At 42.6% G+C, this 25,620-nt stretch overlaps 3 gene segments (V, D, J or C); all 3 read left to right on the top strand.

The window, feature by feature from the left end:
- The first annotated feature begins 5,249 nt into the window (after window positions 1-5,249).
- Window positions 5,250-15,684, top strand: LOC132868356 (Ig heavy chain V region PJ14-like). The segment is given in 4 exon segments: window positions 5,250-5,391; window positions 5,657-5,755; window positions 14,975-15,056; window positions 15,147-15,684. Coding segments are annotated over 2 exon segments (360 nt in total).
- A 958-nt stretch (window positions 15,685-16,642) lies between these two features.
- Window positions 16,643-18,789, top strand: LOC132869165 (immunoglobulin heavy variable 1-24-like). The segment is given in 2 exon segments: window positions 16,643-16,842; window positions 16,926-18,789. Coding segments are annotated over 2 exon segments (423 nt in total).
- A 1,727-nt stretch (window positions 18,790-20,516) lies between these two features.
- LOC132869016 (Ig heavy chain V region 5A-like) lies at window positions 20,517-22,756 on the top strand. The segment is given in 2 exon segments: window positions 20,517-20,547; window positions 22,446-22,756. Coding segments are annotated over 2 exon segments (342 nt in total).
- Window positions 22,757-25,620: the final 2,864 nt, after the last annotated feature.

Genomic DNA, 25,620 nt, shown 5'->3' with positions numbered 1-25,620 from the left:
ATGAGATGAGAACTTCTTGGTATAATAATAATAATAATTTTCACCGCTGTGTCTTTTCCTGACAAAGACTTTGCTTTCAAAATCATTTTTCATCCCTTCATTTTACAGTTGGAATATATGTCGAATGAGTGGATTCAGGAAAAAATACAGCATGTTTCTCCTGTGTTATATCATCAGGACTCACACATTTATTCCATCATGATTTTGGAAACTAAAACTCTATTCCATTTTAATGAGATTTCTTACCAGCATTGTTTAAACAAGTGTAAATTTGATAGTGTAATCACAAACATTTTATTATTTGATGTGAAACTTCTGTTTTCCTCCTTCTGACACACAGGGCCCTGCTTACATTTCTGCTTGCCTGTGTGACCTCCAGAGCTTTATGGACAACCATCACCGGAAGCTGAACTCAGACAAGACGGAGGTGATCTAAATTCCCGCTCCATCCTCTTCACCCCTTGACTTTGTCATCCCTCTGGGGGACATCTCTAGGTCACCTTCACCCAGTGCAAAGAACCTCGGGGTGGTGTTCGATGACAGACTCTCCTCCTCAGCGACCATCGCTGTAGTGACCCAGATGTGCAGATTTCTCCTTTACAACATCCAAAGGATCTGCCCCTTCCTCACCACCTACTCAACTCAGCTCCTGTTCCAAACACTGATCCGCTCCCACTTGGACAACTGCAACTATCTCCTTGCTGGCCTTCCAGCATCTGACATCAGACCTCTGCGGCTCATCCAGAATACTGCAGCCCACCTGGTCTACAACCTCCCTTGTTCCTCCCATGTTACCCCTCTGCTTGCTGCCCTTCACTGGCTACCTGTTGTGGCTCGTGTCAAATTTAAGATGTTGTTGCTGGTGTAGCCCTTCGTGATGGGAATTTCGGCTCTTTTTCGGGAGCCGGCTCTTTTGGCTCTTCTTACTATAAGGAGCCGGCTCTTTCGGCTCCCAAACGGCTCCTGAGATTTTATTTTTGATTTAATTGCTGCAATTAACTAGTTAATTAATTACATTATTATTTATATTTTATCAATAGGATGTTTTCCATTTTATTTTTTAGTTTTTGTAGCCATTGCAAAGCTTTGTAAAGTATAGCAGTGTAACAATGTTCTAGCTATAGAAATAAAACTTACTTACCAATTAATAAATTATTTTCTCACAAACATAATGCAAAACTGTGTTATATTACCAATATAAAATACACAGAAGACATCAACTGTTTATCCTTTATGGCTTTATTTCACACTCGACCTTGAACAAAATGTCACAAAATAAATTATGAAGTATAAATCAGGCCTAAGAAACTATGAAGCCAAGTTGGAAATTATTTTAACAAACACAGAACAATGTGCAACAAAATATTTTATTAAATAAAATATTAAATAAAATATTAAATAAGTATATAAAATAAGTATAAAAAGTATAAAGTACAATGAACAAAGAAGTAAAAATTACAAAGAAGTGTCAATAACAAAAAACTATTTACATTAAGGCTGCACAAACTCCCAGAATAAGTCTTTAGTGGAGATTGGCATTGAGGAAAACCAAGTGTCTCAGCTTGGAAGGGCTGATTCTATTTCTCCTCTCAGTTATAATCTGTCCTGCTTTTGAAAAGATCCTCTCTGAGGGGACAGATATTGCCACTATACACATCCTCCGTGCCATCACATGTGTAAGCCGCAAGGGCGTAACCATGATATAAATATTGGGGGGGGGGGTCCAAATTTGAGCCCTTCCCAAAATATTTTTAAGTGCATTTCGCACAATTTTCATACGGGCCTATTAATAAAGATGTGCTTATCTAGAACATTGTTTTGATGAATACAATTACCAATGAACATGTTAACATTTATATCTTGTTTTTTTATTGTGTATCAGGCAAAACACAAAACAACAGAATGTGCAACTGCAAAACATGTAACGCAATACAACATACAAAAAACATGTAAAACATTGCATGAAAATCTGTCACACCAGAGCTAGTCACACACACACATTTCAAACAAATGCAGAAATGCCAAATTGCTACAAAAAAATGGCTTCCAAAGCAATCGAAAGGAGCATTACCCTGGTTAATAGGTCAAAACAACATAGAACTTTGTAGAAAATATATTGACTTTATCTAAATAAATGGCCCAAGCAGCCTACCTGACAGTCCGACTGAGTGGATTTTCAAACCAACTAAGCCGCACTACGGCGTCATGGGCTGACCCAAGTGCACAATCATAGGGGGTGGTTGCACAGTTTTTTTTTGTTTGTTTGTTTCTCTGTGCTTCCTAAATTGAAAGTAAATTGGACATAAGTGAAGGATTCATTATATAGCCATGGTTCAGGATGCAGGGCTCGAAATTAACTTTTTTTCTTTGTGTCCCCCAGTGGTCCCGAATTCTGTGTTGTATTGTCCCGAATGGAAGCAATAGTGTCCCCATTTTTTTCCTCTCTGAAATAACCAGTGGTTAATATTATCATATGAAGTCTCATCTCATTATCTCTAGCCGCTTTATCCTGCCCTACAGGGTCGCAGGCAAGCCAGAGCCCATCCCAGCTGACCACGGGTGAAAGGCGGGGTACACCCTGGACAAGTCGCCAGGTCATCACAGGGCTGACACATAGACACAGACAACCATTCACACTCACACCTACGGTCAATTTAGAGTCACCAGTTAACCTAACCTGCATGTCTTTGGACTGTGGGGGAAACCGGAGCACCCGGAGGAAACCCACGCGGACACGGGGAGAACATGCAAACTCCACACAGAAAGGCCCTCGCCGGCCCCGGGGCTCGAACCCGGACCTTCTTGCTGTGAGGCGACAGCGCTAACCACTACACCACCGTGCTGCCCATCATATGAAGTTACTATTATATTTGTAACTATGCGATTTTGAACCCTTTATATCATTTTTACAATAAGTCACAAGACACAAGCGACACATGTCCTATACATCATCTACTTCAAAATTACAGTTATTGCATTTTCAGTTTATTAAACTTTGGCGATCTCACTGTATGAATAGATACCCGTTTATTTAAAGGGGCCAACTAGCTCATTCAGAAAATGTTTCAACTCCCTACATCTGCAGTACACTTTAGTTGAAAATAAGAGCCCTTTTATGTTCATTTCATCTACTTATACCTTGAATATCTGTTGGCACTTATAAGGCCAACTTATAATTTTCACCATTACCGTTATCCATTTTTATGAACTTTCCGTTATCCATTTTATGAACTTTCCGTTATCCATTTTATGAACTTTCGCTGCCGGGTGCAAATGTTAGCAACATCAGCATAGTGCCAGGTCCAAGCCTAGTTGTGCTGCTGACTGACTAAACTTTCTGAACTAGAAAGACACCAAGAAAACTCACTTATTCTGTTGAACGGTATCTTCCGTCAATATCATCCACATCATTCCTGTTGTATTTTATAACGTGTCTAACAGAGTTAATTCAGTTGCTCGCGTTGCCTGCAGACCAGGCGATGACACTTTGGATCCTGAAGGTCCCGGAGACGTTATGTCTGGGCTTTCAGTTTCTTCCCCGCGGTCGGTCCGCTTCAACCACTTCAGCATTTTTGTTCTGGCAAGAGTCGGCGCAGCGTGTGCGCTAGCAATTCCATTCCAAGTCCATATAATGCGGACTCCGGCCGAAGATTCTCGAACAGAATGCGCTGCTCTGTAGCCTACGGATGCAGGTGCATCGAAAGTGTAGCTACTATGTATTTTTCGCTGTTAACGTTTTAAAATTAAAATTGACAAATTAGGTGAATGTCTACGTATGTGTTACGGCTTTGTAAATAATATTAATGTAGAACTTTTTTTCTAGATCTGTTTTTTTCCCATTGTCCCGGGATTGTCCCAGATATGATAATTTTGTGTCCCGATGACATTTTTTATGGTCCCCGGGACATCGGGACACCGTTAGTTTCGAGCGCTGTCAGGATGGCATATTATTTGTCTCATATTGATTTAATACGCCAAATATTGGGGGGGACAGATTGGTACTTTCCCAATATTGGGGGGGGACATGTCCCCCCCAGTGCCTATGGTGGTTATGCCCATGGTAAACCGTGGATAGAGTGCAGCCTTGGTCTCCCACCAGCTTAGTGGGTCTGCGTTTCGCTGTAACGGGGGCTCCTTTGAATGGTAATAGACAACACAAAGACGCAATCGGACAGCAACTTTTTTTGTGAAAGTGTCTCTCTCTCTCTCTCTCTCTCTCTCTCTCTGAGGCACCTAAGGACAAAAAACTAATTCGGCTCCCCAACTCGGCTCCCACCGAAGAGCCGGCTCCCATCGTTCACTTCAAAGAGCCGGCTCTTTGAACCGGATCGTTCGAGACCGACACATCACTAGTAGCCCTGTCATACAGTTCATAAAATCAGTAACACAGCAGGTATATAGTTATGTAACACACAAGTTCATAATACTAAACTGGTTAAAATACACTACCGTTCAAAAGTTTGGGGTCACTTTGAAATTTCCTTATTTTTGAAAGAAAAGCACTGTTCTTTTCAATGAAGATCACTTTAAACAATCAGAAATACACTCTATACATTGCTAATGTGGTAAATGACTATTCTAGCTAAATTCTACTAAATGTCTGGTTTTTGGTGCAATATCTGCATAGGTGTATAGAGGCCCATTTCCAGCAACTATCACTCCAGTGTTCTAATGGTACAATGTGTTTGCTCATTGCCTCAGAAGGCTAATGGATGATTAGAAAACCCTTGTACAATCATGTTAGCACAGCTGAAAACAGTTTAGCTCTTTAGAGAAGCTATAAAACTGACCTTCCTTTGAGCAGATTGAGTTTCTGGAGCATCACATTTGTGGGGTCGATTAAATGCTCAAAATGGCCAGAAAAATGTCTTGGCTATATTTTCTATTCATTTTACAACTTATGGTGGTAAATAAAAGTGTGACTTTTCATGGAAAACACAAAATTGTCTGGGTGACCCCAAACTTTTGAATGGTAGTGTATGTATTGGAAAAAATGCATAAATATCATATGTATAGTTTAAAATGTTAAATAAATATTTGTAAAAAAAAGAGTAATGTTTCTTTAAAATCCATAATTTAGGAGAAAAGGAGTTTGCTGATCTAAAGTCTGCGTAAACAGCCGTGCAACCTAACCTGTTACCAGTTAATGCCAGTCAATCTGTTTATGTATTGTTATTGGATCTTTAACAAATTAACAGCCAATCCAAGCCATTCCCTCAAATGGGGCGGGACAAGTGGCGCAGGCCAGGGTAGTGTTGGGTTTCATGAGAGACGTACTGTGTCCGGAGAAAGGAGCGATGAGCAGCATGCTGCTGAGAGTATTTCTAAGTTTTATCTACAAGGTCGACTACTCGTGGTCCTGATAATAACTTGATTGTAACTCGTAAAAAGGTAAATAAGTATGTGCCTTTTGTTCTGTGCTGTAACTAACCATTATAGTGATCCCACCTGATGTTGTGATGTTAGTTAGCCACCTGCTAGTTAGCTTAGCATACTATATGTGCCTGGACATCATACTGTTACGGTAGCATTGTAATGCTTCCTAGTTAAAACAGACTTCACGTTAATTCGCCATGAAATAGCGTTTGGTATTGTGGCTCAACTGAGTGAATATGCTGAAAGGAGATGTGAAGAGCGGTTTTCCCGGTCTTCCCAGGGGACGGACTCTGCTGTTTTCTTCCTGTGATTCCTGTGATGCTGTGTACTAAGTGCTGAACGGTGACTGCTATCCCCATTAACAATTCGTCTGGGAATCGTGAGTACTAACTAAACTAACTGAACTTGCACGTGCTTTTTTTTTCTGCTCACATCAGAGTGAAGCGGCCATTAAGGTTTTTAGGCCTCATCACACCCCAGCTTCAAATCAGGCCTGCAACAGGGTCAAATTTCTTGATTAACGAGTGAAGGTGTGTGTGTGTGTGGGGGGGCCCACAGATATACATTGAGTGATTTTGATGGTTTGTATGTGATTTAACAACTGTTTGGTTAATATCAACCACATTCAAAAGGTAATTTTTTGTTTAAGAGGTTTTTGAGAGGTAACTATTTTGATTTAAGGTATCTAAACGGTATTTATTTTGTATAAAAGCTATTAAAAAGGTACTTCTTTTGATTAAAGAAAGTTAAAAGGTATTTTGGTGTAACTTCATCTCATCTCATTATCTCTAGCCGCTTTATCCTTCTACAGGGTCACAGGCAAGCTGGAGCTTATCCCAGCTGACTACGGGCGAAAAGCGGGGTACACCCTGGACAAGTCGCCAGGTCATCACAGGGCTGACACATAGACACAGACAACCATTCACACTCACATTCACACCTACGCTCAATTTAGAGTCACCAGTTAACCTAACCTGCATGTCTTTGGACTGTGGGGGAAACCGGAGCACCCGGAGGAAACCCACGCGGACACGGGGAGAACATGCAAACTCCGCACAGAAAGGCCCTCGCCGGCCCCGGGGCTCGAACCCAGGACCTTCTTGCTGTGAGGCGACAGCGCTAACCACTACACCACCGTGCCGCCCTTGGTGTAACTTAAAAGCATAAAAAAGGTATTTTGTACTTTTTGTGCCTCCGCCACCTTAAGGTGCAGGAGGCATTATGTTTTCGGGTTGTCCGTGCGTCTGTCCGTGCGTGCGTCCGTGCATGTGTGCGTCCGTCACAAAACCTTGTGAACAGGGGTGTAGTGGTAAAAAAAGAGGTGGGTAAACTATAAATTTTGGGATCGGGGGACCACGACGTTGTAAGGGCCAATTCATAGTCGACGCAAGCATGAGGCAAGGATGCTACAATGCGTATTGTATGAAACAACTTTTCTGACACATAGGAGTGTGTGTGTGTGTGTGTGTGTGTGTGCATGACAGTGCATGTGTGTGTATGTGTATATGACAGAGTGTTTGTGAATGTGCATGTGTGTGTACTTGTGTGAGTGCATGTATGTATGTGTGTGACAAGGGTTCCCTGAGGTCTCTACTCTAGATCATTCATAAAACAAGATACACAATAAGTATGTTTGAGGTTTATTAAATCTTAATAAAGAGAAATATAATGTCAATGTGAAAGAATGGCAAATTACACATACCAACAGTAGGCCATATGAAATCCATAAGCTGACAGATATATCACAGCAGTAGACCTTGCACTAGAAGAATGTTAACTTTTGTATGTGTGTATGAAAGTGTTTGCGTGTGTGTGTGTGTGTGTGTGTGAGTGTGAATGTGCATGTGTGTTTACTTGTGTGCATGTGTGAGTGAGTCCAAGCATTTGTGTGTGTGTGTGTGTGTGTGTGTGTGTGTGACAGACACCAAGTAGAGTGGTGTTTATGAAATCTAAATAATCAATAAAGAGAGAAAAATAAAGACTGTGTGTAAGAATGGCAAATTACACATACTTTCAGTCCAGATGTGTGGATGGCATCTGATGCTTTCTGATACTGTCTCAGTTTCCTCTGCCTCCATTTCGTCTGTCTCTGCATCTTCTCTGTCTGATTCTCCTCCCTCATTTTCTCTTCCTTCTGTTCCGTCTATTTCTGTTTTTCTTCCCTCATTTTCTCCTCTCTCTGTTTCTCCCTCAGTTTCCTCTATCAAAGTTTCTCTTAAAGGCCTATCTGATTCTCCATCCATTTGCCTTCTCTCTTTTCCTCCCTTTTCTCCTCTTGTAGTTGATCCTGTTTCATCCTCTCTTTGCCCTATTTTCCTCCTCTCACTCTCTCCTCCTTCTGTCTCTCCACCACTATCTGTAAAATTAAATTAAAACGGCTAAGTACACCAATCATGTGGACAAGTATTTCTGCCCAATCTGAATGCTATAGCCTTCTTTAAAAAATAAACACACACACCCACACACCGAGAAGGGCGGGGAGGAGTGACTTGCCTAACGTTACTTTAGGCTAAGGCTACGTTTACATTACGTCGAATCAGCGGATCATCAGATTAACGTTCTTAAAACGATTCGCGTTGACACTAAAACCGTTAGCCGTGCACACAGCAACACCAATATGCGGATACGCTCGGCTCCGCAGGCATCCTGCGCTCCAAATCACTCCGCCCTGAACAGCGAGTGCCCTCTGGAGGGTGCGCACTCCGGCCCTGCGCAGCTCACAGAGCGCGCGAGTGAAGTGAACAAGCCACGATTCTGGACTGAGCCGCTGTGTGTGAGATCCCAGCGCATATCACTTATTACTTGCAAGTGGAAGGATGGCAAGCCTTAAGACAATCATAACTACACAATGGGCAGTATTTGCATCAGTATTTGCAGTATTTTCATACTTTTATACTCTTTAATGAAAGGTGATACAAGGCGGAAGTCTGCGCCGTTTTTCAGCAGTCGCGTCACATGACCAACGCCAGCGAATCAGGAAGGTGGATGTCACAGTGACGTTGTCCAATGAGACGCCAGCTAGAGCTCAGCACAGCGTATTCGCGTATTCTCAATGTTTACACAGCACCGGAGCTGATACGATCTAGATTGAATACGTGGACGCTGGCGGATTCCCGTTTCCCCGCTTTTTCAGGGGGGTTAATGTAAACGGACAGTGCGTCCGCGAAGAAAACGAGACAGATACGGTCTAGTGTAAACGTAGCCTAAGTTCTCTATATTATGTCCGTGACATGAAGCTAGCATGCGGTCATCATGACTTCGAGATTAACATGAAATGACAACTATTTGTCTTACAATGCGCTACAAATACTGAATTTATGTTGATATAATAATTACCAAAAACTTTAGACTGCACTAACAATGTCATTTGTCTGCCAGAAAGGTAGGCTAATTTGTTGGCACAAGTTAACAACCTAACGTTAGTTAGTGGCATGGTTCACAAACCAAAACGATGGGGAGTTTATCCTAAAAACGTGAAGTTTAGGATTCTTTTTGGACTCACTGTGTCGAGACGTTTTGCTGGTATCAGCTGGAAGGGTGATGCTCCGACGCTTCAGAAATCGCCTAATATCCATTTCTTCACACACGTAATCAGTGACTAATGAATCTCGCAGTCTGCTGGCTCCCGCAAGAGGGCGAGCGGTAGACAGACAATTACTACGCGTAGGCTACGCAGTGTTGATAAAACCCACAAGAACTTGTGCAGGATCTACTAGGTGTAGGCAATTGAAAAATAACGGAAAAGCTGTTTTAATATCTGTATAAAACAAGAGACATACATGCGTAAACTGTATTTAGAGGTGGGTAAACTATGCTTGGACGTGCGTAAACTATATTTAGAGGTTCATAAACGCTATTTCCTAAAATCTGGAGGTGGGTAAACGGCGTTTATGTGCGTTTACGCACCACTACATCCCAGCTTGTGAACACAATATCTCAAAGGCTAATGAAAGGAATTTCACCAAACTTTCACCATTTGTGCGCTTTGGGACAAAGATGAAATGATTAGATTTTGAGGTTAAAAGGTCACAGGTCAAGATTACTGTGAGGTCAAATGTCCATCCCCAAACATTGCGAACACCATATCTCAAAGACTAATGAATGGAATTTCACCAAACTTTCACCATTTGTGCACTTTGGGACAAAGATGAAATGATTAGATTTTGAGATCAAAAAGTCTAAGGCCAAGGTCATTGTGAGGTCAAATGTCTGTCCAAAAACCTTGTGAACACAATATCTCCAAGGCTAATACAAGTAATTTCACCAAACTTTCAACATTTGTGCATTTGAAGACAAAGATGAACTGATTAGATTTTGAGATCAAAAGGGCAAAGGTCAAGATCACTGTGAGGTCAAATGTCTGTTCAAAAACCTTGTGAACACAATATCTCAAAGGCTAATAAAAGGAATTTCACCACACTTTCAGCATTTGTGCACCTGGGGACAAAGATGAAATGATAAGAATACGAAGGCCAAAGGTCAAGGTTACTTTGAGGTCACAACTTAAGTCGTGTAGTCTACCAGGCAGCGGCATCCCCATCGACGCCGTTGGCGTCGAGTTCTATCTAGTTTTTATAAAGGTATAAAAGAGATTTTTGAAACTTAAAGGAAGAGGTTTGAAAACTAAAGAAATCTGATATTTCATTTTGTACACCTTTTATTTATAACATTTTGAGTCTTGTTTATATTTTATTTCATAAAGAGTTACCAAACTTTATTATTTCATTTTGTATATAAATACCTGTAAAAGGATTATTGCATTTAATGTACCGTTGTGTGGTGGTCCTTATAAATTTTGCTGAGGAAATTCAGAAATCAAAATTGGGGTAAAACTCAAAACAGGTAAATTAAAGGGTAATAATTCATTTTAATAACAGTTCAACAACAAACTCAGGCCCTGTCCCATAGTACTACACACTCAAGATAAAATACAACATAGCTGCGTGGGATCTGGGTTACACGAGCTTACCAGGCAGTCAAGCGGTTTGGTCCAGCATGCCTCCAGAGTCTGATCTGACCCTACATGCCAGCCAGACAGAGCCCTATGCTCTGCTGCTACTGGTTGCCTGGTCCTTCCTCCTCTTTGCTCCTGCCCAGTCTGCTCAAGACAACTGTCTGTCCTTGCTCCCTGTTGGTGGAACGACCTTCCCATTGAGGTCAAAACTGCCAATTCCCTGACCACCTTCAAATGCAGACTGAAGACCTACCTCTTCAGGCTGCACCTCTCCCCTGCTTCCCTGCCTACTGTATAATCGCATAATGGTTGTGACCAACCCAGACTGTGTACTGTCTAGCTTTGTCATGATGACTTGGGGTACTGTCTAGCTTTGTCATGATGACTTGGGATTAGTCACTGGAGTTTTATATTTCTCTGTTTCGTTGTACTTTGTCAGCTCATTTGGGTGACAAAGACTGTTCCAAAGACACTGTGTAAGAGTCTGTTCTTCATTTGAGCAATTGAGAATCAAGTAAGGTTGCTCGAATGTGTCATGATCCAGCATGGAACTTCGAAATCTTAAGTTCAAGAACGTTACCTGTCAAGATCATGTTTCAGAATAAGATGCAATCTATCCAAACCCTCATTGAGTCTGGTGCTGACCAGAGCTTCATCAAGACTTCCTGGGCTGAGGAACTGGGCATCTCATTGCGGGAGTTAGATTGTCCCCTTGTGACCAGAACCCTGAAGAGGTTTGAACTCTGTCCCATCTCCCATGTCATGGACCTGGTAAATTTGAAGTTTTCAGGTCATGATGTCGAATCAATTTATTTTTACAGCATGAACACCTTGTTTTAGCCTATTGTACTTGGTTTCTGCTGGTTAGGACTGCACAACCCCCACATCAACTGGAGTGATGGGACTGTCTTCTCCTGGAGTATTCGCTGCCTGGCGACCTGCCTGTCTTTGGCTGTGACTCCTCTGGCCCCTCTTGTTACCAGCCCTGATGAAACACTGGATCTTTCCGGTGTGCCCCCCGAATATCTAGAACTTCATCTGGTGTTCAGTAAGGTTGTGCCACCTCTCTTCCCCCCCATCGGTCCTCTGATTGCACCATCAAGCTGATACCCAAGACCACACCTTCCAGGGGTTTGTCCCCATCCCCCCCCCCCCCCCCCCCCGCTCCCGGAGAGAGGCTATGGACAAATACATCTCAGAGTCACTAGTGGATGTCATTGTCCATCCATTGTCCTCCCTGGCAGGTGCGGGGGGGGGGGTTTGAGAGAAAAAAATTCAGTCACTCAGGCCCTGCATTGCCTGTTAGGGACAAAATGCTATCACTGTTAAGAACCACTATGCCCTACCGCTCATGTCCACAGCCTTCAAATTACTACAGGGGCTCAGTTTTTCTCCAAGTTGGACCTCTGCAATGCTGAATAAGTGAACCTGATGCAAATAAGAGAAGGGGATGAGTGGAAGGCTGCAATCACCACTTCTCTTGACCACTATGAATATTTAGTTCTTCCATTTGGGCTCACTAATGCCTCTCTGTCTTCCAATCCCTGATCACTGATGTCCGAGGAGATTTTATGAACTGGTTTGCCTTTGGGTATCTCAATGATATTGTCATCTTTTCTGCCGTGCTGGAGACTCATCGATCCCATGTCAGAAAAGTCCTGCAATGGCTCTTGGAGAATCAACTTTTTGCCACGGCAGACAAGTGTGAGTTTCACAAGTGCACCATTTCCTTCCTGGGCTTTTTGGTATCCCCAGGGTGGTCAAGGTGGTCTCTGAGTGGCCCATTCCCTCTTCCCGGAAGGAACTCTAGCACTTTTTTGGGTTTGGCAATTTCTATTGGAGGTTAATTAGGAACTAGGGCACCATTGCTGCTCCCTTGACTGAGCTCCCATCCTTGAAGTGCCCCTTATCATGGACAAACTATGCTGAGAGTGCCTTTTTTCACTAAAGAGCAAGTTCACCATGGTGCCCATTTTCATCATCCCTCATGCAGCCGCTCAGTTTCTCCTTGAAGTGGATGACATAAGCGTTGGGGCCATCCTGTCTCAGAGGTCAGCCAAGGATGGGAAGGTGAACCCCAATGCATTCTTTTCGCATTGCCTGCCATCTTGAATCTGTCAAGTCTGCTAAATGGCTCAACTCACGCCAAGCCAGGTGGTCATTATTTTTCTCCTGCTTTAATGTTGTGCTCTCTTTTTGACCAGGCTCTAAGAACAGAAAGCCAAATGCACTCTCCAGGCAGTTTTCTTCAGACACTCAGCAAGGCACCATTGAACCCATTCTCCCTGCTCATTGTGTAGTGGCAGCAGCCCAGCTTGATATAGAACCTGCCATCCAGAATGCTCTGTCCAGTGATCCGGGACCAGGTAATAGTCCACCCAACTGCTTTAATGTGCCTCTGTGCGCACTCCCAGGTGCTTAAATGGGGATGCAGCTCTCTTCGAGCCTATTATGCCGGGATGGCTCAGACTCTCACTGTCCTTTGGCAACATGTCTGGTGGCCAATTATGCGGCGGGATGTCAGGACTTCTGTGGCAGCCTGTGATGTCTATTCTAGAATCTAGATGAGCAACCAACCTGCAGCTGGACTGCTAAGACCCTTACCTGTGCCTCGCTATCCCTGGTCCCACATTGTGGTGAACTTCTTCACCAGCCTCCCCAGCTCCGTGTGTAACACCTGCATCCTGATGATCAGCGATCTTTCATCCAAAACTGCTCACTTTGTCCCCCTTCTGAAGCTGCCTTCAGCAAAGTAGACAGCAGAACTGTGAATCAACAATGTGTTCCAGGTCCATGGACATTGTGTCTGACAAAGGCCCTCAGTTCTCAGCACACTTCTGGAAGGAATTCTGTAAATTTATTGGGGCCACTCCCAGCCTCTCCTTTGGTTACCAGCTGCAGAGTAATGGGCAGACGGAGCATACAAATAAAAAATTAGAGGTCGCCCTACAGTGCTTGACATCCGCTGGTTCTTCCTCCTGGAGCCAGGCTCCCCTTTGAATAGAATATGCCCATAACAGCCTTCCCTCATCATCCACTGGGCTGACCCCTTTCCAGTGTTGCCTCGGTTACCAGCCCCCTCTTTTTCCGGAGGAGGAGGTGTCTGTCCCATCGGCCCAAGTCTTTATCTGACGCTATCGCAGAGTGTGGGCATGCACCAGATGTCACCTGTTACGCTCCAGTCATGCGTACAAGAGGATTGCAGGCCAGTTCTTGCTTACCATCTGGGACAGAGGATCATGTTATCCACAGCTAATCTCCCCCTTAAGGTCTTCTCCCATAAGCTGGCCCCCGGGTTTGTTGGTCCCTTTCCTATTTCTAAGGTCATTAACACCACAGTGGTTCAATTGTCATTGCCCAAGTCCATGCAGCACATCTACCTGTCCTTTTGTGTCTCTGTGTGACTGAGGCCCCTCCCCTTCGCATCATCGATAGATGCAAGGCCTACTTGAGGTCTGTTGATGTAGTCAGCAGTTACAGTATTTGGTCAACTGGAAGGATTACAGCCCAAAGGAGAGGTGTTGTGTGCCAGCGCACTTCACCCTCGACCCTTCGATCCTCAGGGACTTCCACCATAAAAATGCAGAAACTCTGTCTGGGGCACCTGGAAGCATCCGTAAGGGGGGGGGGGTACTGTCATGATCCAGCCCAGAACTTCCAAGTCCTGACACGTGCATTTGTGTTCCACACCGTATTTCCCGTTCTCCACATGCTGTGCTAGCACACCTGCTCTGAATTTGCTTTCAGTTACTCTGTATAAATACGGCATGGAGAATGACATGACACAGAAAAAGACTCGCCATCAGGTTTTGTCTAATTCATGCTTTTTGTTTTTTCTCTGCTACTTTTCCCTGGTTTTCTGATTGTTTGACTGTGACTGAATCTGGATTCTGTTTTTTCCAGTTTACCATTTGCCGGCTGTTTTTGGATTTCTTCCTGGTATTTGTGTGACATGTATTCTGTGTCTGCCCTGCCTTTTTCGGATCTTTGCCAGGAAAGGACTGACTGTGTTGCTGTGACTGCTTCCAGCCTGTGTGCCTCACTGCTCTGCTCAACAGGTCCACCTGTCTTTTATCTGTGATTTCTGGAGTTGCTCATTGGATCCAAATCTGCACCTAGGACCTTCGGGTTGTAACAATGTGGCCTCATCACTTCATCTGATATCAGTTGGAGGAAAATCCACAGCACAGGTTGGATAAATTAAAACTCAAAAAGAACAGAAACTGAAGACACAGTTGTGTATTATGGGATGACATCCTTCTGCGGTGTGAGATTTCTCAGAAACATGACGATGCATTTTATCATGCTGTTATAAAGTAAGGGTTCAAATTAAAAATAACTATAAATGAATAAAAAGATAATTACCTCTTCTTTGAAGGAATTCACATGAAAACACCTGATAAACTCACTCATTAACAACTGCCTTCAGCTTCTGATTTGTTAAAACAGAAACACAAACAGGACTGATAGATCGATCTACAAACAGACATGACAAAATGTTTAAAATTATGATATATTTAAACTCACAGATTAGAGATGTTTGAGAGATGGGGAGGTTTTCTCATGTAGAAGAATCCATTAAATTTCCCTGAAGATAAGGAGTGTCTCCATGCAAATGTCCTTCCCTGTTATATATTTAAGCAGTGAAGACCAAGAGCTTTAACTTCTGCTTCAACACACACCATGATCTCTACATCCCTCCTGCTGCTGCTGGCAGCTGTACACTGTAAGTGTTTTTACATTTGATATTTAATACATTCTTTTTTGTGATCGCTTTTTTTGCTTTTCATTACAATAACTTTTTTTTTTTCCCCAGGTGTTCACTGTGTTGAGCTGATCCAGACTGGATCCACAGTATTAACCCCTGGTCAGTCACTGACTCTGACCTGTAAAGTGTCTGGATATTCATTAACTGATAGAAGCTACTGTACAGGCTGGATCCGACAACCTGCAGGAAAAACTCTGGAGTGGATCGGACAGATTTGTGGGAGCGGTAGCACTTACTACAGTGAGAAACTGAAAAGCAGGTTTCAGGTTTCCAGAGACACGTCCAGCAGCACAGTAACATTAACAGGACAGAACATGCAGACTGAAGACACAGCTGTGTATTACTGCGCTCGTCAACCACAGTGAGACAAATCAACAACATCCCTGTACAAAAACACCTCATCCAGTGTACAGTATAACCGAATGTCCACAAGAAACAAAACTTATCAATCCTGTTTTACTGATCCTTAAATATTTGATTGAAAATTATAGTATTTGATAAAGAGGCTTCTGTTCCGTTAAAAGCCACACATTCTCCATCAGATGAATCTCCTGCCCATGTTTTCAATAAATTTCACTGCAATGAAGTTTTCATAGTTTGTGTCATTTCAAACACACAAACAATAGTTTTAATCAAAGAATTGCATTAAAATTATATTCTTTCAAGATTAGTCATATTGAACCTTTTTTCATTTCTTCATCTCATCTCATTATCTCTAGCCGCTTTATCCTGTTCTACAGGGTCGCAGGCAAGCTGGAGCCTATCCCAGCTGACTACGGGCGAAAGGCAGGGTAAACCCTGGACAAGTCACCGGGTCATCACAGGGCTGACACATAGACACAGACAACCATTCACACTCACATTCACACCTACAGTCAATTTAGAGTCACCAGTTAACCTAACCTGCATGTCTTTGGACTGTGGGGGAAACCGGAGCACCCGGAGGAAACCCACACGGACACGGGGAGAACATGCAAACTCCGCACAGAAAGGCCCTCGCCGGCCACGGGGCTCGAACCCGGACCTTCTTGCTGTGAGGTGACAGCGCTAACCACTACACCACCGTTCCGCCCTCATTTCTTCGTTTCACAGAATATTTCATGAACAGTTAAAATAAATGTGTAATTGTTTCTGCACCTATAGAGGGCAGTATCTCACTTCTCCTGAGGTTAAACTCATGAAACTTGCTTTTTTTCTGAAATGAGAAAAGACACAAGTATTATCTCTCAGAATTAGGAGCAGAGACATTGTCTAAATAACAACAGCTACACACTCAACATATCAATTCAGAGACACCTTCAACATGTATATTATAAACACTGATATCGACAGTGACTAAAAACATTGTCATTCAATAAAATATGTTCATTAATAATGAACAACCATCTCTAAAGTGAAGGAAATTACTAAATTACAAGAACTCTGAAAGTCACTTGCATGTTCACCAATTATTAAAAACAACCACTAAACTGAACTGACAAACTGTAAAATGTGTCATTGCTCTCATCGTCGGCACATGCAAAATCAGCCCGTGGATCTTCATATTATAGACCTTACTCTATTGGTTAAAAGGATGTCGATGCAAATCCATCCTGTTCTTATTTGCTCTGCATAAAAATCAGCTCGTTGCTCAGCTAAAGCTCATATCACCCAACTGAATTCAAGAACTTCCAGCCATCACAGAGTTTGATTATGGGGCTGAGCGTCATTCAGCAGTGCATTTTTATCCTCATGTTAACACAAGGTCTCTGAGACTTCTTTCTCTGTTACCCACTGAGTGTATGATTGAATGTGTTCATGATTATTTCTAATTGCTTTATCTGGCAGGTTTTTGCAGTGCTGAGATCAGACTGGACCAGTCTCCTGCTGTGTTCAAGAGACCTGGAGAAACTGTGAAGATTTCTTGTAAAATAAGTGGATATTCGATGACGAGCAGAAACATACACTGGATACGACAGAAACCAGGGAAAGCTCTGGAATGGATTGGGAGGATGGATACAGGCAGTAATGAAGCAATATATGCAGAGTCTGTGAAGAACCAGTTCACCATGACAGAAAACGTCCCAGCAAGCACACAGTACTTAGAGGCCAAGAGTCTGAGGACAGAGGACACTGCGGTTTATTACTGCGCCCGAAGAGCCACAGTGACTGGAGCTGAGGAAGCAGCTGTACAAAAACCAGACACAGACTGTATCTGAACTAACTGAAGCTGCTTCAGCTGGAATTGATAGGAAAACATTCTCTGTATCTCTTTACTGCTCCAAATATCCACGTGTTTCTGGATTTAAAACAAATGTAGGAAGGGCCTGAACTAGATTTTTTTTTCTTCAAAATATATACATATATCTATAAACTTTGCCCCTGGAAACACTGGAAAAACTCCCAGAGGTAGAAATGGCATCAGTGTCAGCATGGTGTGTTAATTGTGGCTCTGATGGTTCTTCACCCAACAAACTAAGTCATCCCAGTCCCAATCCACACCTCTAGTCTCAACCAGGTTTAGTGGAAGATTCACATGTCCACAAGAGACAAAACTTATTCAGGAAGATGACCTTAAAAAAAAAAATCCCACAAAACATAAATCAACACTTTAAGCAGATGCAAGAATTCAACAGAACTGTGGTGTCAGTGCATTTCATCTTTCAGGAAGTTTCTTTATTTTGCTCTTTCAATGACATTAAAGAAGCTTCATCACAGAGAGTGAAGAACAAACTCCATCAAAAAGACACGGTTATAAATTATTTAATTTCCCACTGATACTGGATCTGAGCGCTTTCTTTCTTTTAAACCGTGCTGATACAAATGCTCCAATCTGGAATTCAGACTTCCTTCATTTGTATCGCTGCTCCATGGGAGACCTTTTTACTGACAGCAAGAACATTTGAACCTTTTTTTTTTTTTTTAAATCTCTCCTTCCAGTTCTGGATATTTTGACAACAGCACTTTTGTGCCTCTAGAGGGCAGTCTGTGCAAACTCCACCATCTCAACCTGTTGCTCTCTGCACATTCAGGCCATTTTTATGCCTCCACCACCGTAAGTTGCAGGAGGCATTATGTTTTCGGGTTGTCCGTGCGTCCGTCCCGAAACCTTGTGAACGCGATATCTCAAGGGCTGATGAAAGGAATTTCACCAAACTTTCAGCATTTGTGTGCTTTAGGACAAATATGAACTGATTTAGATTTTGAGATCAAAAGGTCGAAGGTCAAGGTCACTGTGAGGTCAAATGTCTGTCCGAAAATCTTGTGAACACACTATCTCCAAGGCAGATGAAAGGAATTTCACCAAACTTTCACCATTTGTGCATCTGGGGACAAAGATAAACTGATTAGATTTTGAGATCAAAAGGTCTAAGGTCACGGTGAGGTCAAATGTCTGTCTGAAAACCTTGTGAACACAATATCTCCGAGGCAAATACAAGTACTTTCATCAGGTCAAGATTACTGTGAGGTCAAATGTCCATCCCCAAATCACAACTTAATAAGGCGTGTAGTCTACCAGGCGGAGGCATCCCCAGTGATGCCATTGGCATCGAGTTCTATCTTTAAACATAAACTGCTTACAAGGACAATCCTCAAAAACTTCCACTGTCACTACTTCTGTCTGCAAATAGTTACATAAAACTTTAGCCCCTGCACCCGGTCACATTTATACATGTATTTGTAATTAAATGTGATACAAACATGCAAATAACTTTGTACATCCTCTGTATATTGTCATAGGTAAACAGGCAACATCTATTTCACATATTTATGCCTCCGCCACCTTAAGGTGCAGGAGGCATTATGTTTTTGGGTTGGCCGTCTGTCCGTGCGTCTGTGCGTGCGGCCGTCCCGAAACCTTGTGAGCACGATATCTCAAAGGCTGATGAAAGGCATTTCACCAAACTTTCACCATTTGTGCACTTTGGGACAAACATGAGCTGATTAGATTTTGAGATCAAAAGGTCTAAGGTCAAGGTCACTGTGAGGCCAAATGTCTGTCTGAAAACCTTGTGAACACAATGTCTCCAAGGCTAATACAGTAATTTCACCAGGTCAAGATTACTGTGAGGTCAAATATCCATCCCCAAATCACAACTTAATAAGGCATGTAGTCTCCCAGGTGGAGGCATCCCCATCGACGCCATTGGCGTCAAGTTCTATCTTTATTTTTATTTTTAGCAAATTCGATAAATAAAAACTTGATACAAAATGTCCAACAATACGGAAGCCGAGAGAGGCCCTTCATATAATCCTTTTTTTTATTCACCTTGTTATCCCGAGATAACGGCATAATTAATTCAGGATCTTGAGAAAACAACACAACTAATTCAAGATCTCGAGAAAACAAAACCGTTATTTCGAGATCTCGAGAAAACAAAATTATTCCATTATCTCGAGAAAACAAAACAATTATTCCGTGATCTCGAGAAAACAAAACAATTATTTAATGATCTCGAGAAAACAAAACAATTATTCCATTATCTCGAGAAAACAAAACAATTATTCCGTGATCTCGAGAAAACAAAACATTATTTCATGATCTCGAGTAAACAGCTGAGAAATGGTTCATTCAGATGCGCCAAGAGACTTGTGATATGCTGACTTTGGGGCTATTTCTCATTCTGTATAGACACAACTTTGGTCATTAGAATGTCTGGAATAATCGATCACCTAATAAGGCAATATTTTGATCAGGGGTTGACACAGGGAGAGATTGCATTAAGTCTTTTAATAAGGGATAATTTCAAAATTAGTCCGCGGCACCTCCGCAGAAGACTGGCCCGGCTTCGTCTCTACCGACGGAGATACAGTGATCCAGCTGAGATCATGAAATAATTGTTTTGTTTTCTCGAGATCTCGGAATAACGGTTTTGTTTTCTCGAGCTCGCGAAGTAGTTGTGTTGTTTTCTTGAGATCCTGAATTAATTATGCCGTTATCTTGGGATAACAAGGTGAATAAAAAAAGATTATATGAAGGGCCTCTCGCGGCTTCCGTACAACAAAATAATTTCTGCTTAGAATGTAAACAAACTGGCAAAATCTCATTCATCTCATCTCATTATCTCTAGCCGCTTTATCCTGTTCTACAGGGTCGCAGGCAAGCTGGAGCCTATCCCAGCTGACTACGGGCGAAAGGCGGGGTACACCCTGGACAAGTCGCCAGGTCATCACAGGGCTGACACAGACAACCATTCACATTCACGGTCAATTTAGAGTCACCAGTTAACCTAACCTGCATGTCTTTGGACTGTGGGGGAAACCGGAGCACCCGGAGGAAACCCACGCGGACACGGGGAGAACATGCAAACTCCACACAGAAAGGCCCTCGCCGGCCACGGGGCTCGAACCCGGACCTTCTTGTTGTGAGGCGACAGCGTTAACCACTACACCACCGTGCCGCCCTGCTTGAATAATAATTATTGAAAAATTAAAAAGATGCGTTCATACCAGTGCTTTAAGTGGGCTGGTACGCACCGGTACGGAGTACCGGCACTTATCAATTTTAGCCCCTAGCGTACTGGGACTTTTTACGGCGTACCGGCACTTCTCATGAGCTCATCGTACTCTGTCTAGAAAGTTCTATTTCTCTCCTTGCGATTTGTGATCATACTCTTCCTGTATGCTCACGCATATCAATATCTCTCCTCCAATCGTGTCCTCTGCCCTCCGGCACTGTGTTTGACCATAGGGCTGCCATAGACCGGATACAGTCTGTGTGTTTGACAGCGGAGGAGGACAGAGGACGGAGGAGACGAGAGGAGGAGGGATATTGAAGTGTCGCTAGGTCTCGCGAACGTTGAGTGCTGCTGAACATTAGCACGAGTTTGAGTTACTGGGCGGTCCATGACATGGACTGTCTACATCTTTCATCTCTGTATTTCTCTCATGTGTGTCCACAGTTCCCTTGTGCATCAGCCTGAGGTTCTCCCCCCCCGATGACCTCCCTTGGGCCAATATCCAAATGAACAAGATAAACATAAATTATCTGGAAATGTGAAAGCTCAATAAAAAACAAACTTATTTTGTAAAAATATTTGTAAAATGTAAAAATTATTTAAATATTACTTGGTCTGCTATTACTGTCACCCACCGTGTAATTTACCTGGCAACAGTTGAATAATGTGAGTACCGGCACTTATTTTTTCCCACTTAAAGCACTGGTTCATACCATCAAATACTTTTATTCTGTATTTTTTTTTTTTTTTTTTGGGGGGGGGGGTTGTTATGCCTCTGCCACCTTAAGGTGCAGGAGGCATTATGTTTTCAGGTTGTCCGTGTGTCCGTCCGTGCGTGCGTGCGTCCGTCTGTCCGTCCGTCCCGCAACCTTGTGAACACGATATCTCAAAGGCTACTGAAAGGAATTTCACCAAAATTTCACCATTTGTGCGCATTGGGACAAACATGAACTGATTAGATTTTGAGATCAAAAGGTCTAAGGTCAAGGTCACTGTGAGGTCAAATGTCTGTCCGAAAACTTTGTGAACACAATATCTCCAAGTCTAATGCAAGTAATTTCACAAGGTCAAGATTACTGTGAGGTCAAATATCCATCCCCAAATCACAACTTAATAAGGCGTGTTATCTACCGGGTGGAGGCATCCCCATTGATGCCGTTGGCGTCGAGTTCTATCTAGTTCTTCTCACATTCTGCTATGAATCATGACCCTCAGATTAAACAGAATTACATACAGCATATCAGCAACCTGCGTTGTGTTGATCAGTAGATAAGGCTCTTTGTTCTGGAGAACCTGATTTCATGGTAAATTCATAAGGATTGAAATAAGGCAGTTGATCGATTTGTCTAATTTTATCCAAATACCGTAACCCCTGTTTAAACTTTTCATCTGAAATGTGAATCTGTTTGATGTTACACTGTATAAAATCATATCCTTTTTTTCCCCATTCAGAGACGTTCGAATGGTTTAAAGGTTCTGTGGATGATTAAGGGTTCTCAGCTTCTAAAAATGGTTTTATTCTCAACTCTTTCTAACCGTGAAATATTCTGTTGTGGGGTTCCACACAGAACCTTCTAATCATCCACTCATCTCTACACTGAGCAGCCTGTGGTTGTGGGTTTAATCCATCCAAAGTGCTCATGGACACTCCCTATTCAAATAGAGTCGGGTATAAACAGCATGTTCTTGGCTCTTCTAGTTTCCAGTGAGCTGTGTGATAGATAACACTCCCACACACTTTAAATCTGGCTGAAACAGAACTCGGAGAAGGATGATTTTCAGACATTGTATTTTATTTTCACTCATTTCATGTAAGTTTCAGATTTTTCATGAGATTATTGGGAGGAAAAAGAGCCATTCAGTCCTGATAAAGATGATAACATTACCGAGTTATACTCTTCTTTTCCAGATTCTTATGGACAGTCCCTGACCTCCTCTGCTTCTGTGGTGAAGAGACCTGGAGAGTCAGTCACTCTGTCCTGTACTGTCTCCGGATTCTCAGTGGGCAGCAACTACATGAACTGGATCCGTCAGAAACCAGGACGAGGACTGGAGTGGATCGGGCGCATTGACACTGGCACTAGCACAATATTTGCTCAGTCTCTGCAGGGCCAGTTCTCCATCACTAAAGACACCAGTAAAAACATTCTGTACCTCGAAGTGAAGAGTCTGAAGGCTGAAGACACGGCTGTTTATTACTGTGCACGAGACTCACACTGATACAACAGACTCGAGAGCTGTACAAAAACTTACACAAGCACATCCTCATGAGCTGTAAATATTCCCTCAGCAGGAAACTGAACCCCAGAGTCATTTATTATGAACATCTTCATGAACATTCTGCTTTTTATTTTGCTTCAAGTCCTCTGAGAGGTGCTCTTTCTCTACTTCGACAACATCTGCCCCACATGTTGAGGATAAAATGACTGAGAGATTAAAAGGACTGAGAGAGGACTTATGTCCAACAATGTGTCTGGAAATATGTTTCATTTTGAAAAAAAAAAGAAGAAATAATTGTCAGAAAAGTCCAAACTTGAGGTGTGCATCAGGATGGGAATCAGCTGTAAGAAAGTCACAGGAGCATGTGGTCAGATATGAAGCTTGTGGGAGCCACAAAAGACCAGAAACATGAACATGGCAGTGTATTGGGAGCTCATGTGATACTGCGTGACACGTTTTCTGCTTCATCCTTGTTCACGTCACTGTGGTTTCAAGGACTAATGTGTTTATATTGTGAGAAAAAGAACCAACAGAGTTTGTGAGAAAATATTGCAAAGAAAAATAAATGCAGAAGTGGGCAGGCGTGGAATTTACTTCCTCAAGCACAGATAATAATTATCGCTCTAAATTTAGTATCTAATCCTTTTTGCGAGTTTCTCTGTATGTATAATTCCCTCTATTATTGATCTGGTATTGAAGTTGGAAAAGAGCTTTCTGTCATGGCAAAGATTTGTTCCATTAAAAAGCCACACATTCTCCATAAGATGAATCTCCTCCTCAAGAATTAAATACATTTTAAATCTGTTGTCCTCCCATCATCAGCAGATAAGCAAATACAAGCATCAGGGCTGGATATCGATCTATTTATGTGATGGTCTCTGTTAAACGTTGGAGAACAGAGAAGACCCCAGTACAAACATCACACACCATGTTCTCTCCATCTCTACTGCTCCTGCTGGCAGCTGCTTCCTGTGAGTGCTTTATCAAATTCATTCATTTACAACAATAACAGTAAATGTGCAACGTATAGTGCATGAGATATCACCATGTGTTTTCCTCCACAGATGTGCATGGTGAGGAACTGACTCAGCCTGCTTCCATGACAGTCCAGCCAGGCCAGAGTCTCTCCATCCACTGCAAGGTTTCATAGTCAGTCATGAGCGAAGGTATGTCTTGAATGCAACAACCTGCAGGAAAAACTCTAGAGTGGATTGGACACATCTATAGTGGTGGGAGTAGACATTCCAATGAGAAACTAAAAACTAAGTTCAGCATCTCCAGAGACACTGCTACTAACACAATAACAATTCGAGGACAGAATCTGCAGACTGAAGACACAGCTGTGTATTACTGCGCTCGCTCTCCACAGTGAGACAAATTAACAACATCCCTGTATAAAAACACCTCACACAGTGTCCAGTGTAACAGAATGTCTTCATGGGGTTGCTTTGGGCTAAATTCCCCTTGAACAAAGTACCTGACCCCTAACTGCTCCCCGCGCGCTGTAGTGTGGCTGCCCACTGCTCTGGGTGTGTGTGCATGTGTTCACTGCTTCAGATGGGTTCAATGCAGAGGATGAATTTCACTGTGCTTGATTGTGCATGTGACCACATAAAGGCTTCTTCTTCTTCCTCCTCTTCCTCTTCTTCTTCTTCTTCTGTTGAAAATGTCTTGTAGAGCCAAGTCAAACTAAAAAATAAATAATCCCACAAATTACAACAGAGTTCCATGTTAATTATTTTTCAGTAGTTTGTCGCGTAGATTTTTTTTTTTTAAAGATATTTTTTTTGGGCTTTTTGCACCTTTATTGGATAGGACAGTGTAGAGACAGGAAATGAGCGGGAGAGAGAGACGGGAAGGGATCGGGAAATGACCTCAGGCCGGAATCGAACCCGGGTCGCCCGCATTCATGGTATGGCGCCTTAACCACCTGAGCCACGACGCCCCCCGTCGCGTAGATTTTAAACCTCTGTGTGACATCTCCATTATTGCTTCACATTCTGCACACTATTATAATCACATCACAAACAAGAACTTGGTATGCTGTCATATCATTCGGGAACAGTAATCACCTCAACCAGTCAGAGTTTGCATATCATGTGTGAGAAAGTGTGAGAGCATTTTGTCATGACTTTGAAGAGTAGTAGAATTGTTCCACAATCATGATCCCAATATCCTCAAGCATTGATAATCATTATCATTTTAAATTCAGCATTTAATCCTGATTGCCTATTTCACTGATCCTTGAATATTTGATTGAAATAGTACATGATAAAGAGGCTTCTGTTCCATTAAAAGCCACACATTCTCCATCAGATGAATCTCCTCCCCATGTTTTAAATCAATTTATGTGGAGCATCCATGATATAAGTGTCTGTGTAAATTATTTAGAAATGAAAACATATTAGAACAAGCACTGTTCTGTAAACCTTGAAGCTGAAACTACTGTCAGAGCCGCTGTTTAGAAATATAAGGGTCTGCAACATCGTGCCCACCATACAGATCAGGAAGTTCCCGAACCAAAATCCCTGGATAAACAGTCAGGTATGATGCATGTTGCATGCTCACTCTCTTGCATTTAGATCAGGCAATGAAATGGAGTACAAAGCGGCAAAGTATGGACTGAGGAAAGCCATTACAGTGGCCAAGAGGCAGTACAGAGAGAAGCTGGACAGCTTCTATTCTACTGCCGACCCTGGGCGGATGTGGCAAGGCCTGCAGCACTTCACAGATTTCAGGACCAGCACCATCAGCTACACAAAAAGCCTGCCAGATGACCTCAACACTTTCTACACCCGCTTTGAGACCTCCAGCTACAGCACAGAGAGGAGGCACACACACCTGCACCAACCAACGCCCCACCA

This window comes from Neoarius graeffei, chromosome 20 (assembly GCF_027579695.1).
Source record: "Neoarius graeffei isolate fNeoGra1 chromosome 20, fNeoGra1.pri, whole genome shotgun sequence".
NCBI lineage: Eukaryota > Metazoa > Chordata > Actinopteri > Siluriformes > Ariidae > Neoarius > Neoarius graeffei.
This window is presented reverse-complemented; position numbering and strand designations above follow the sequence as displayed.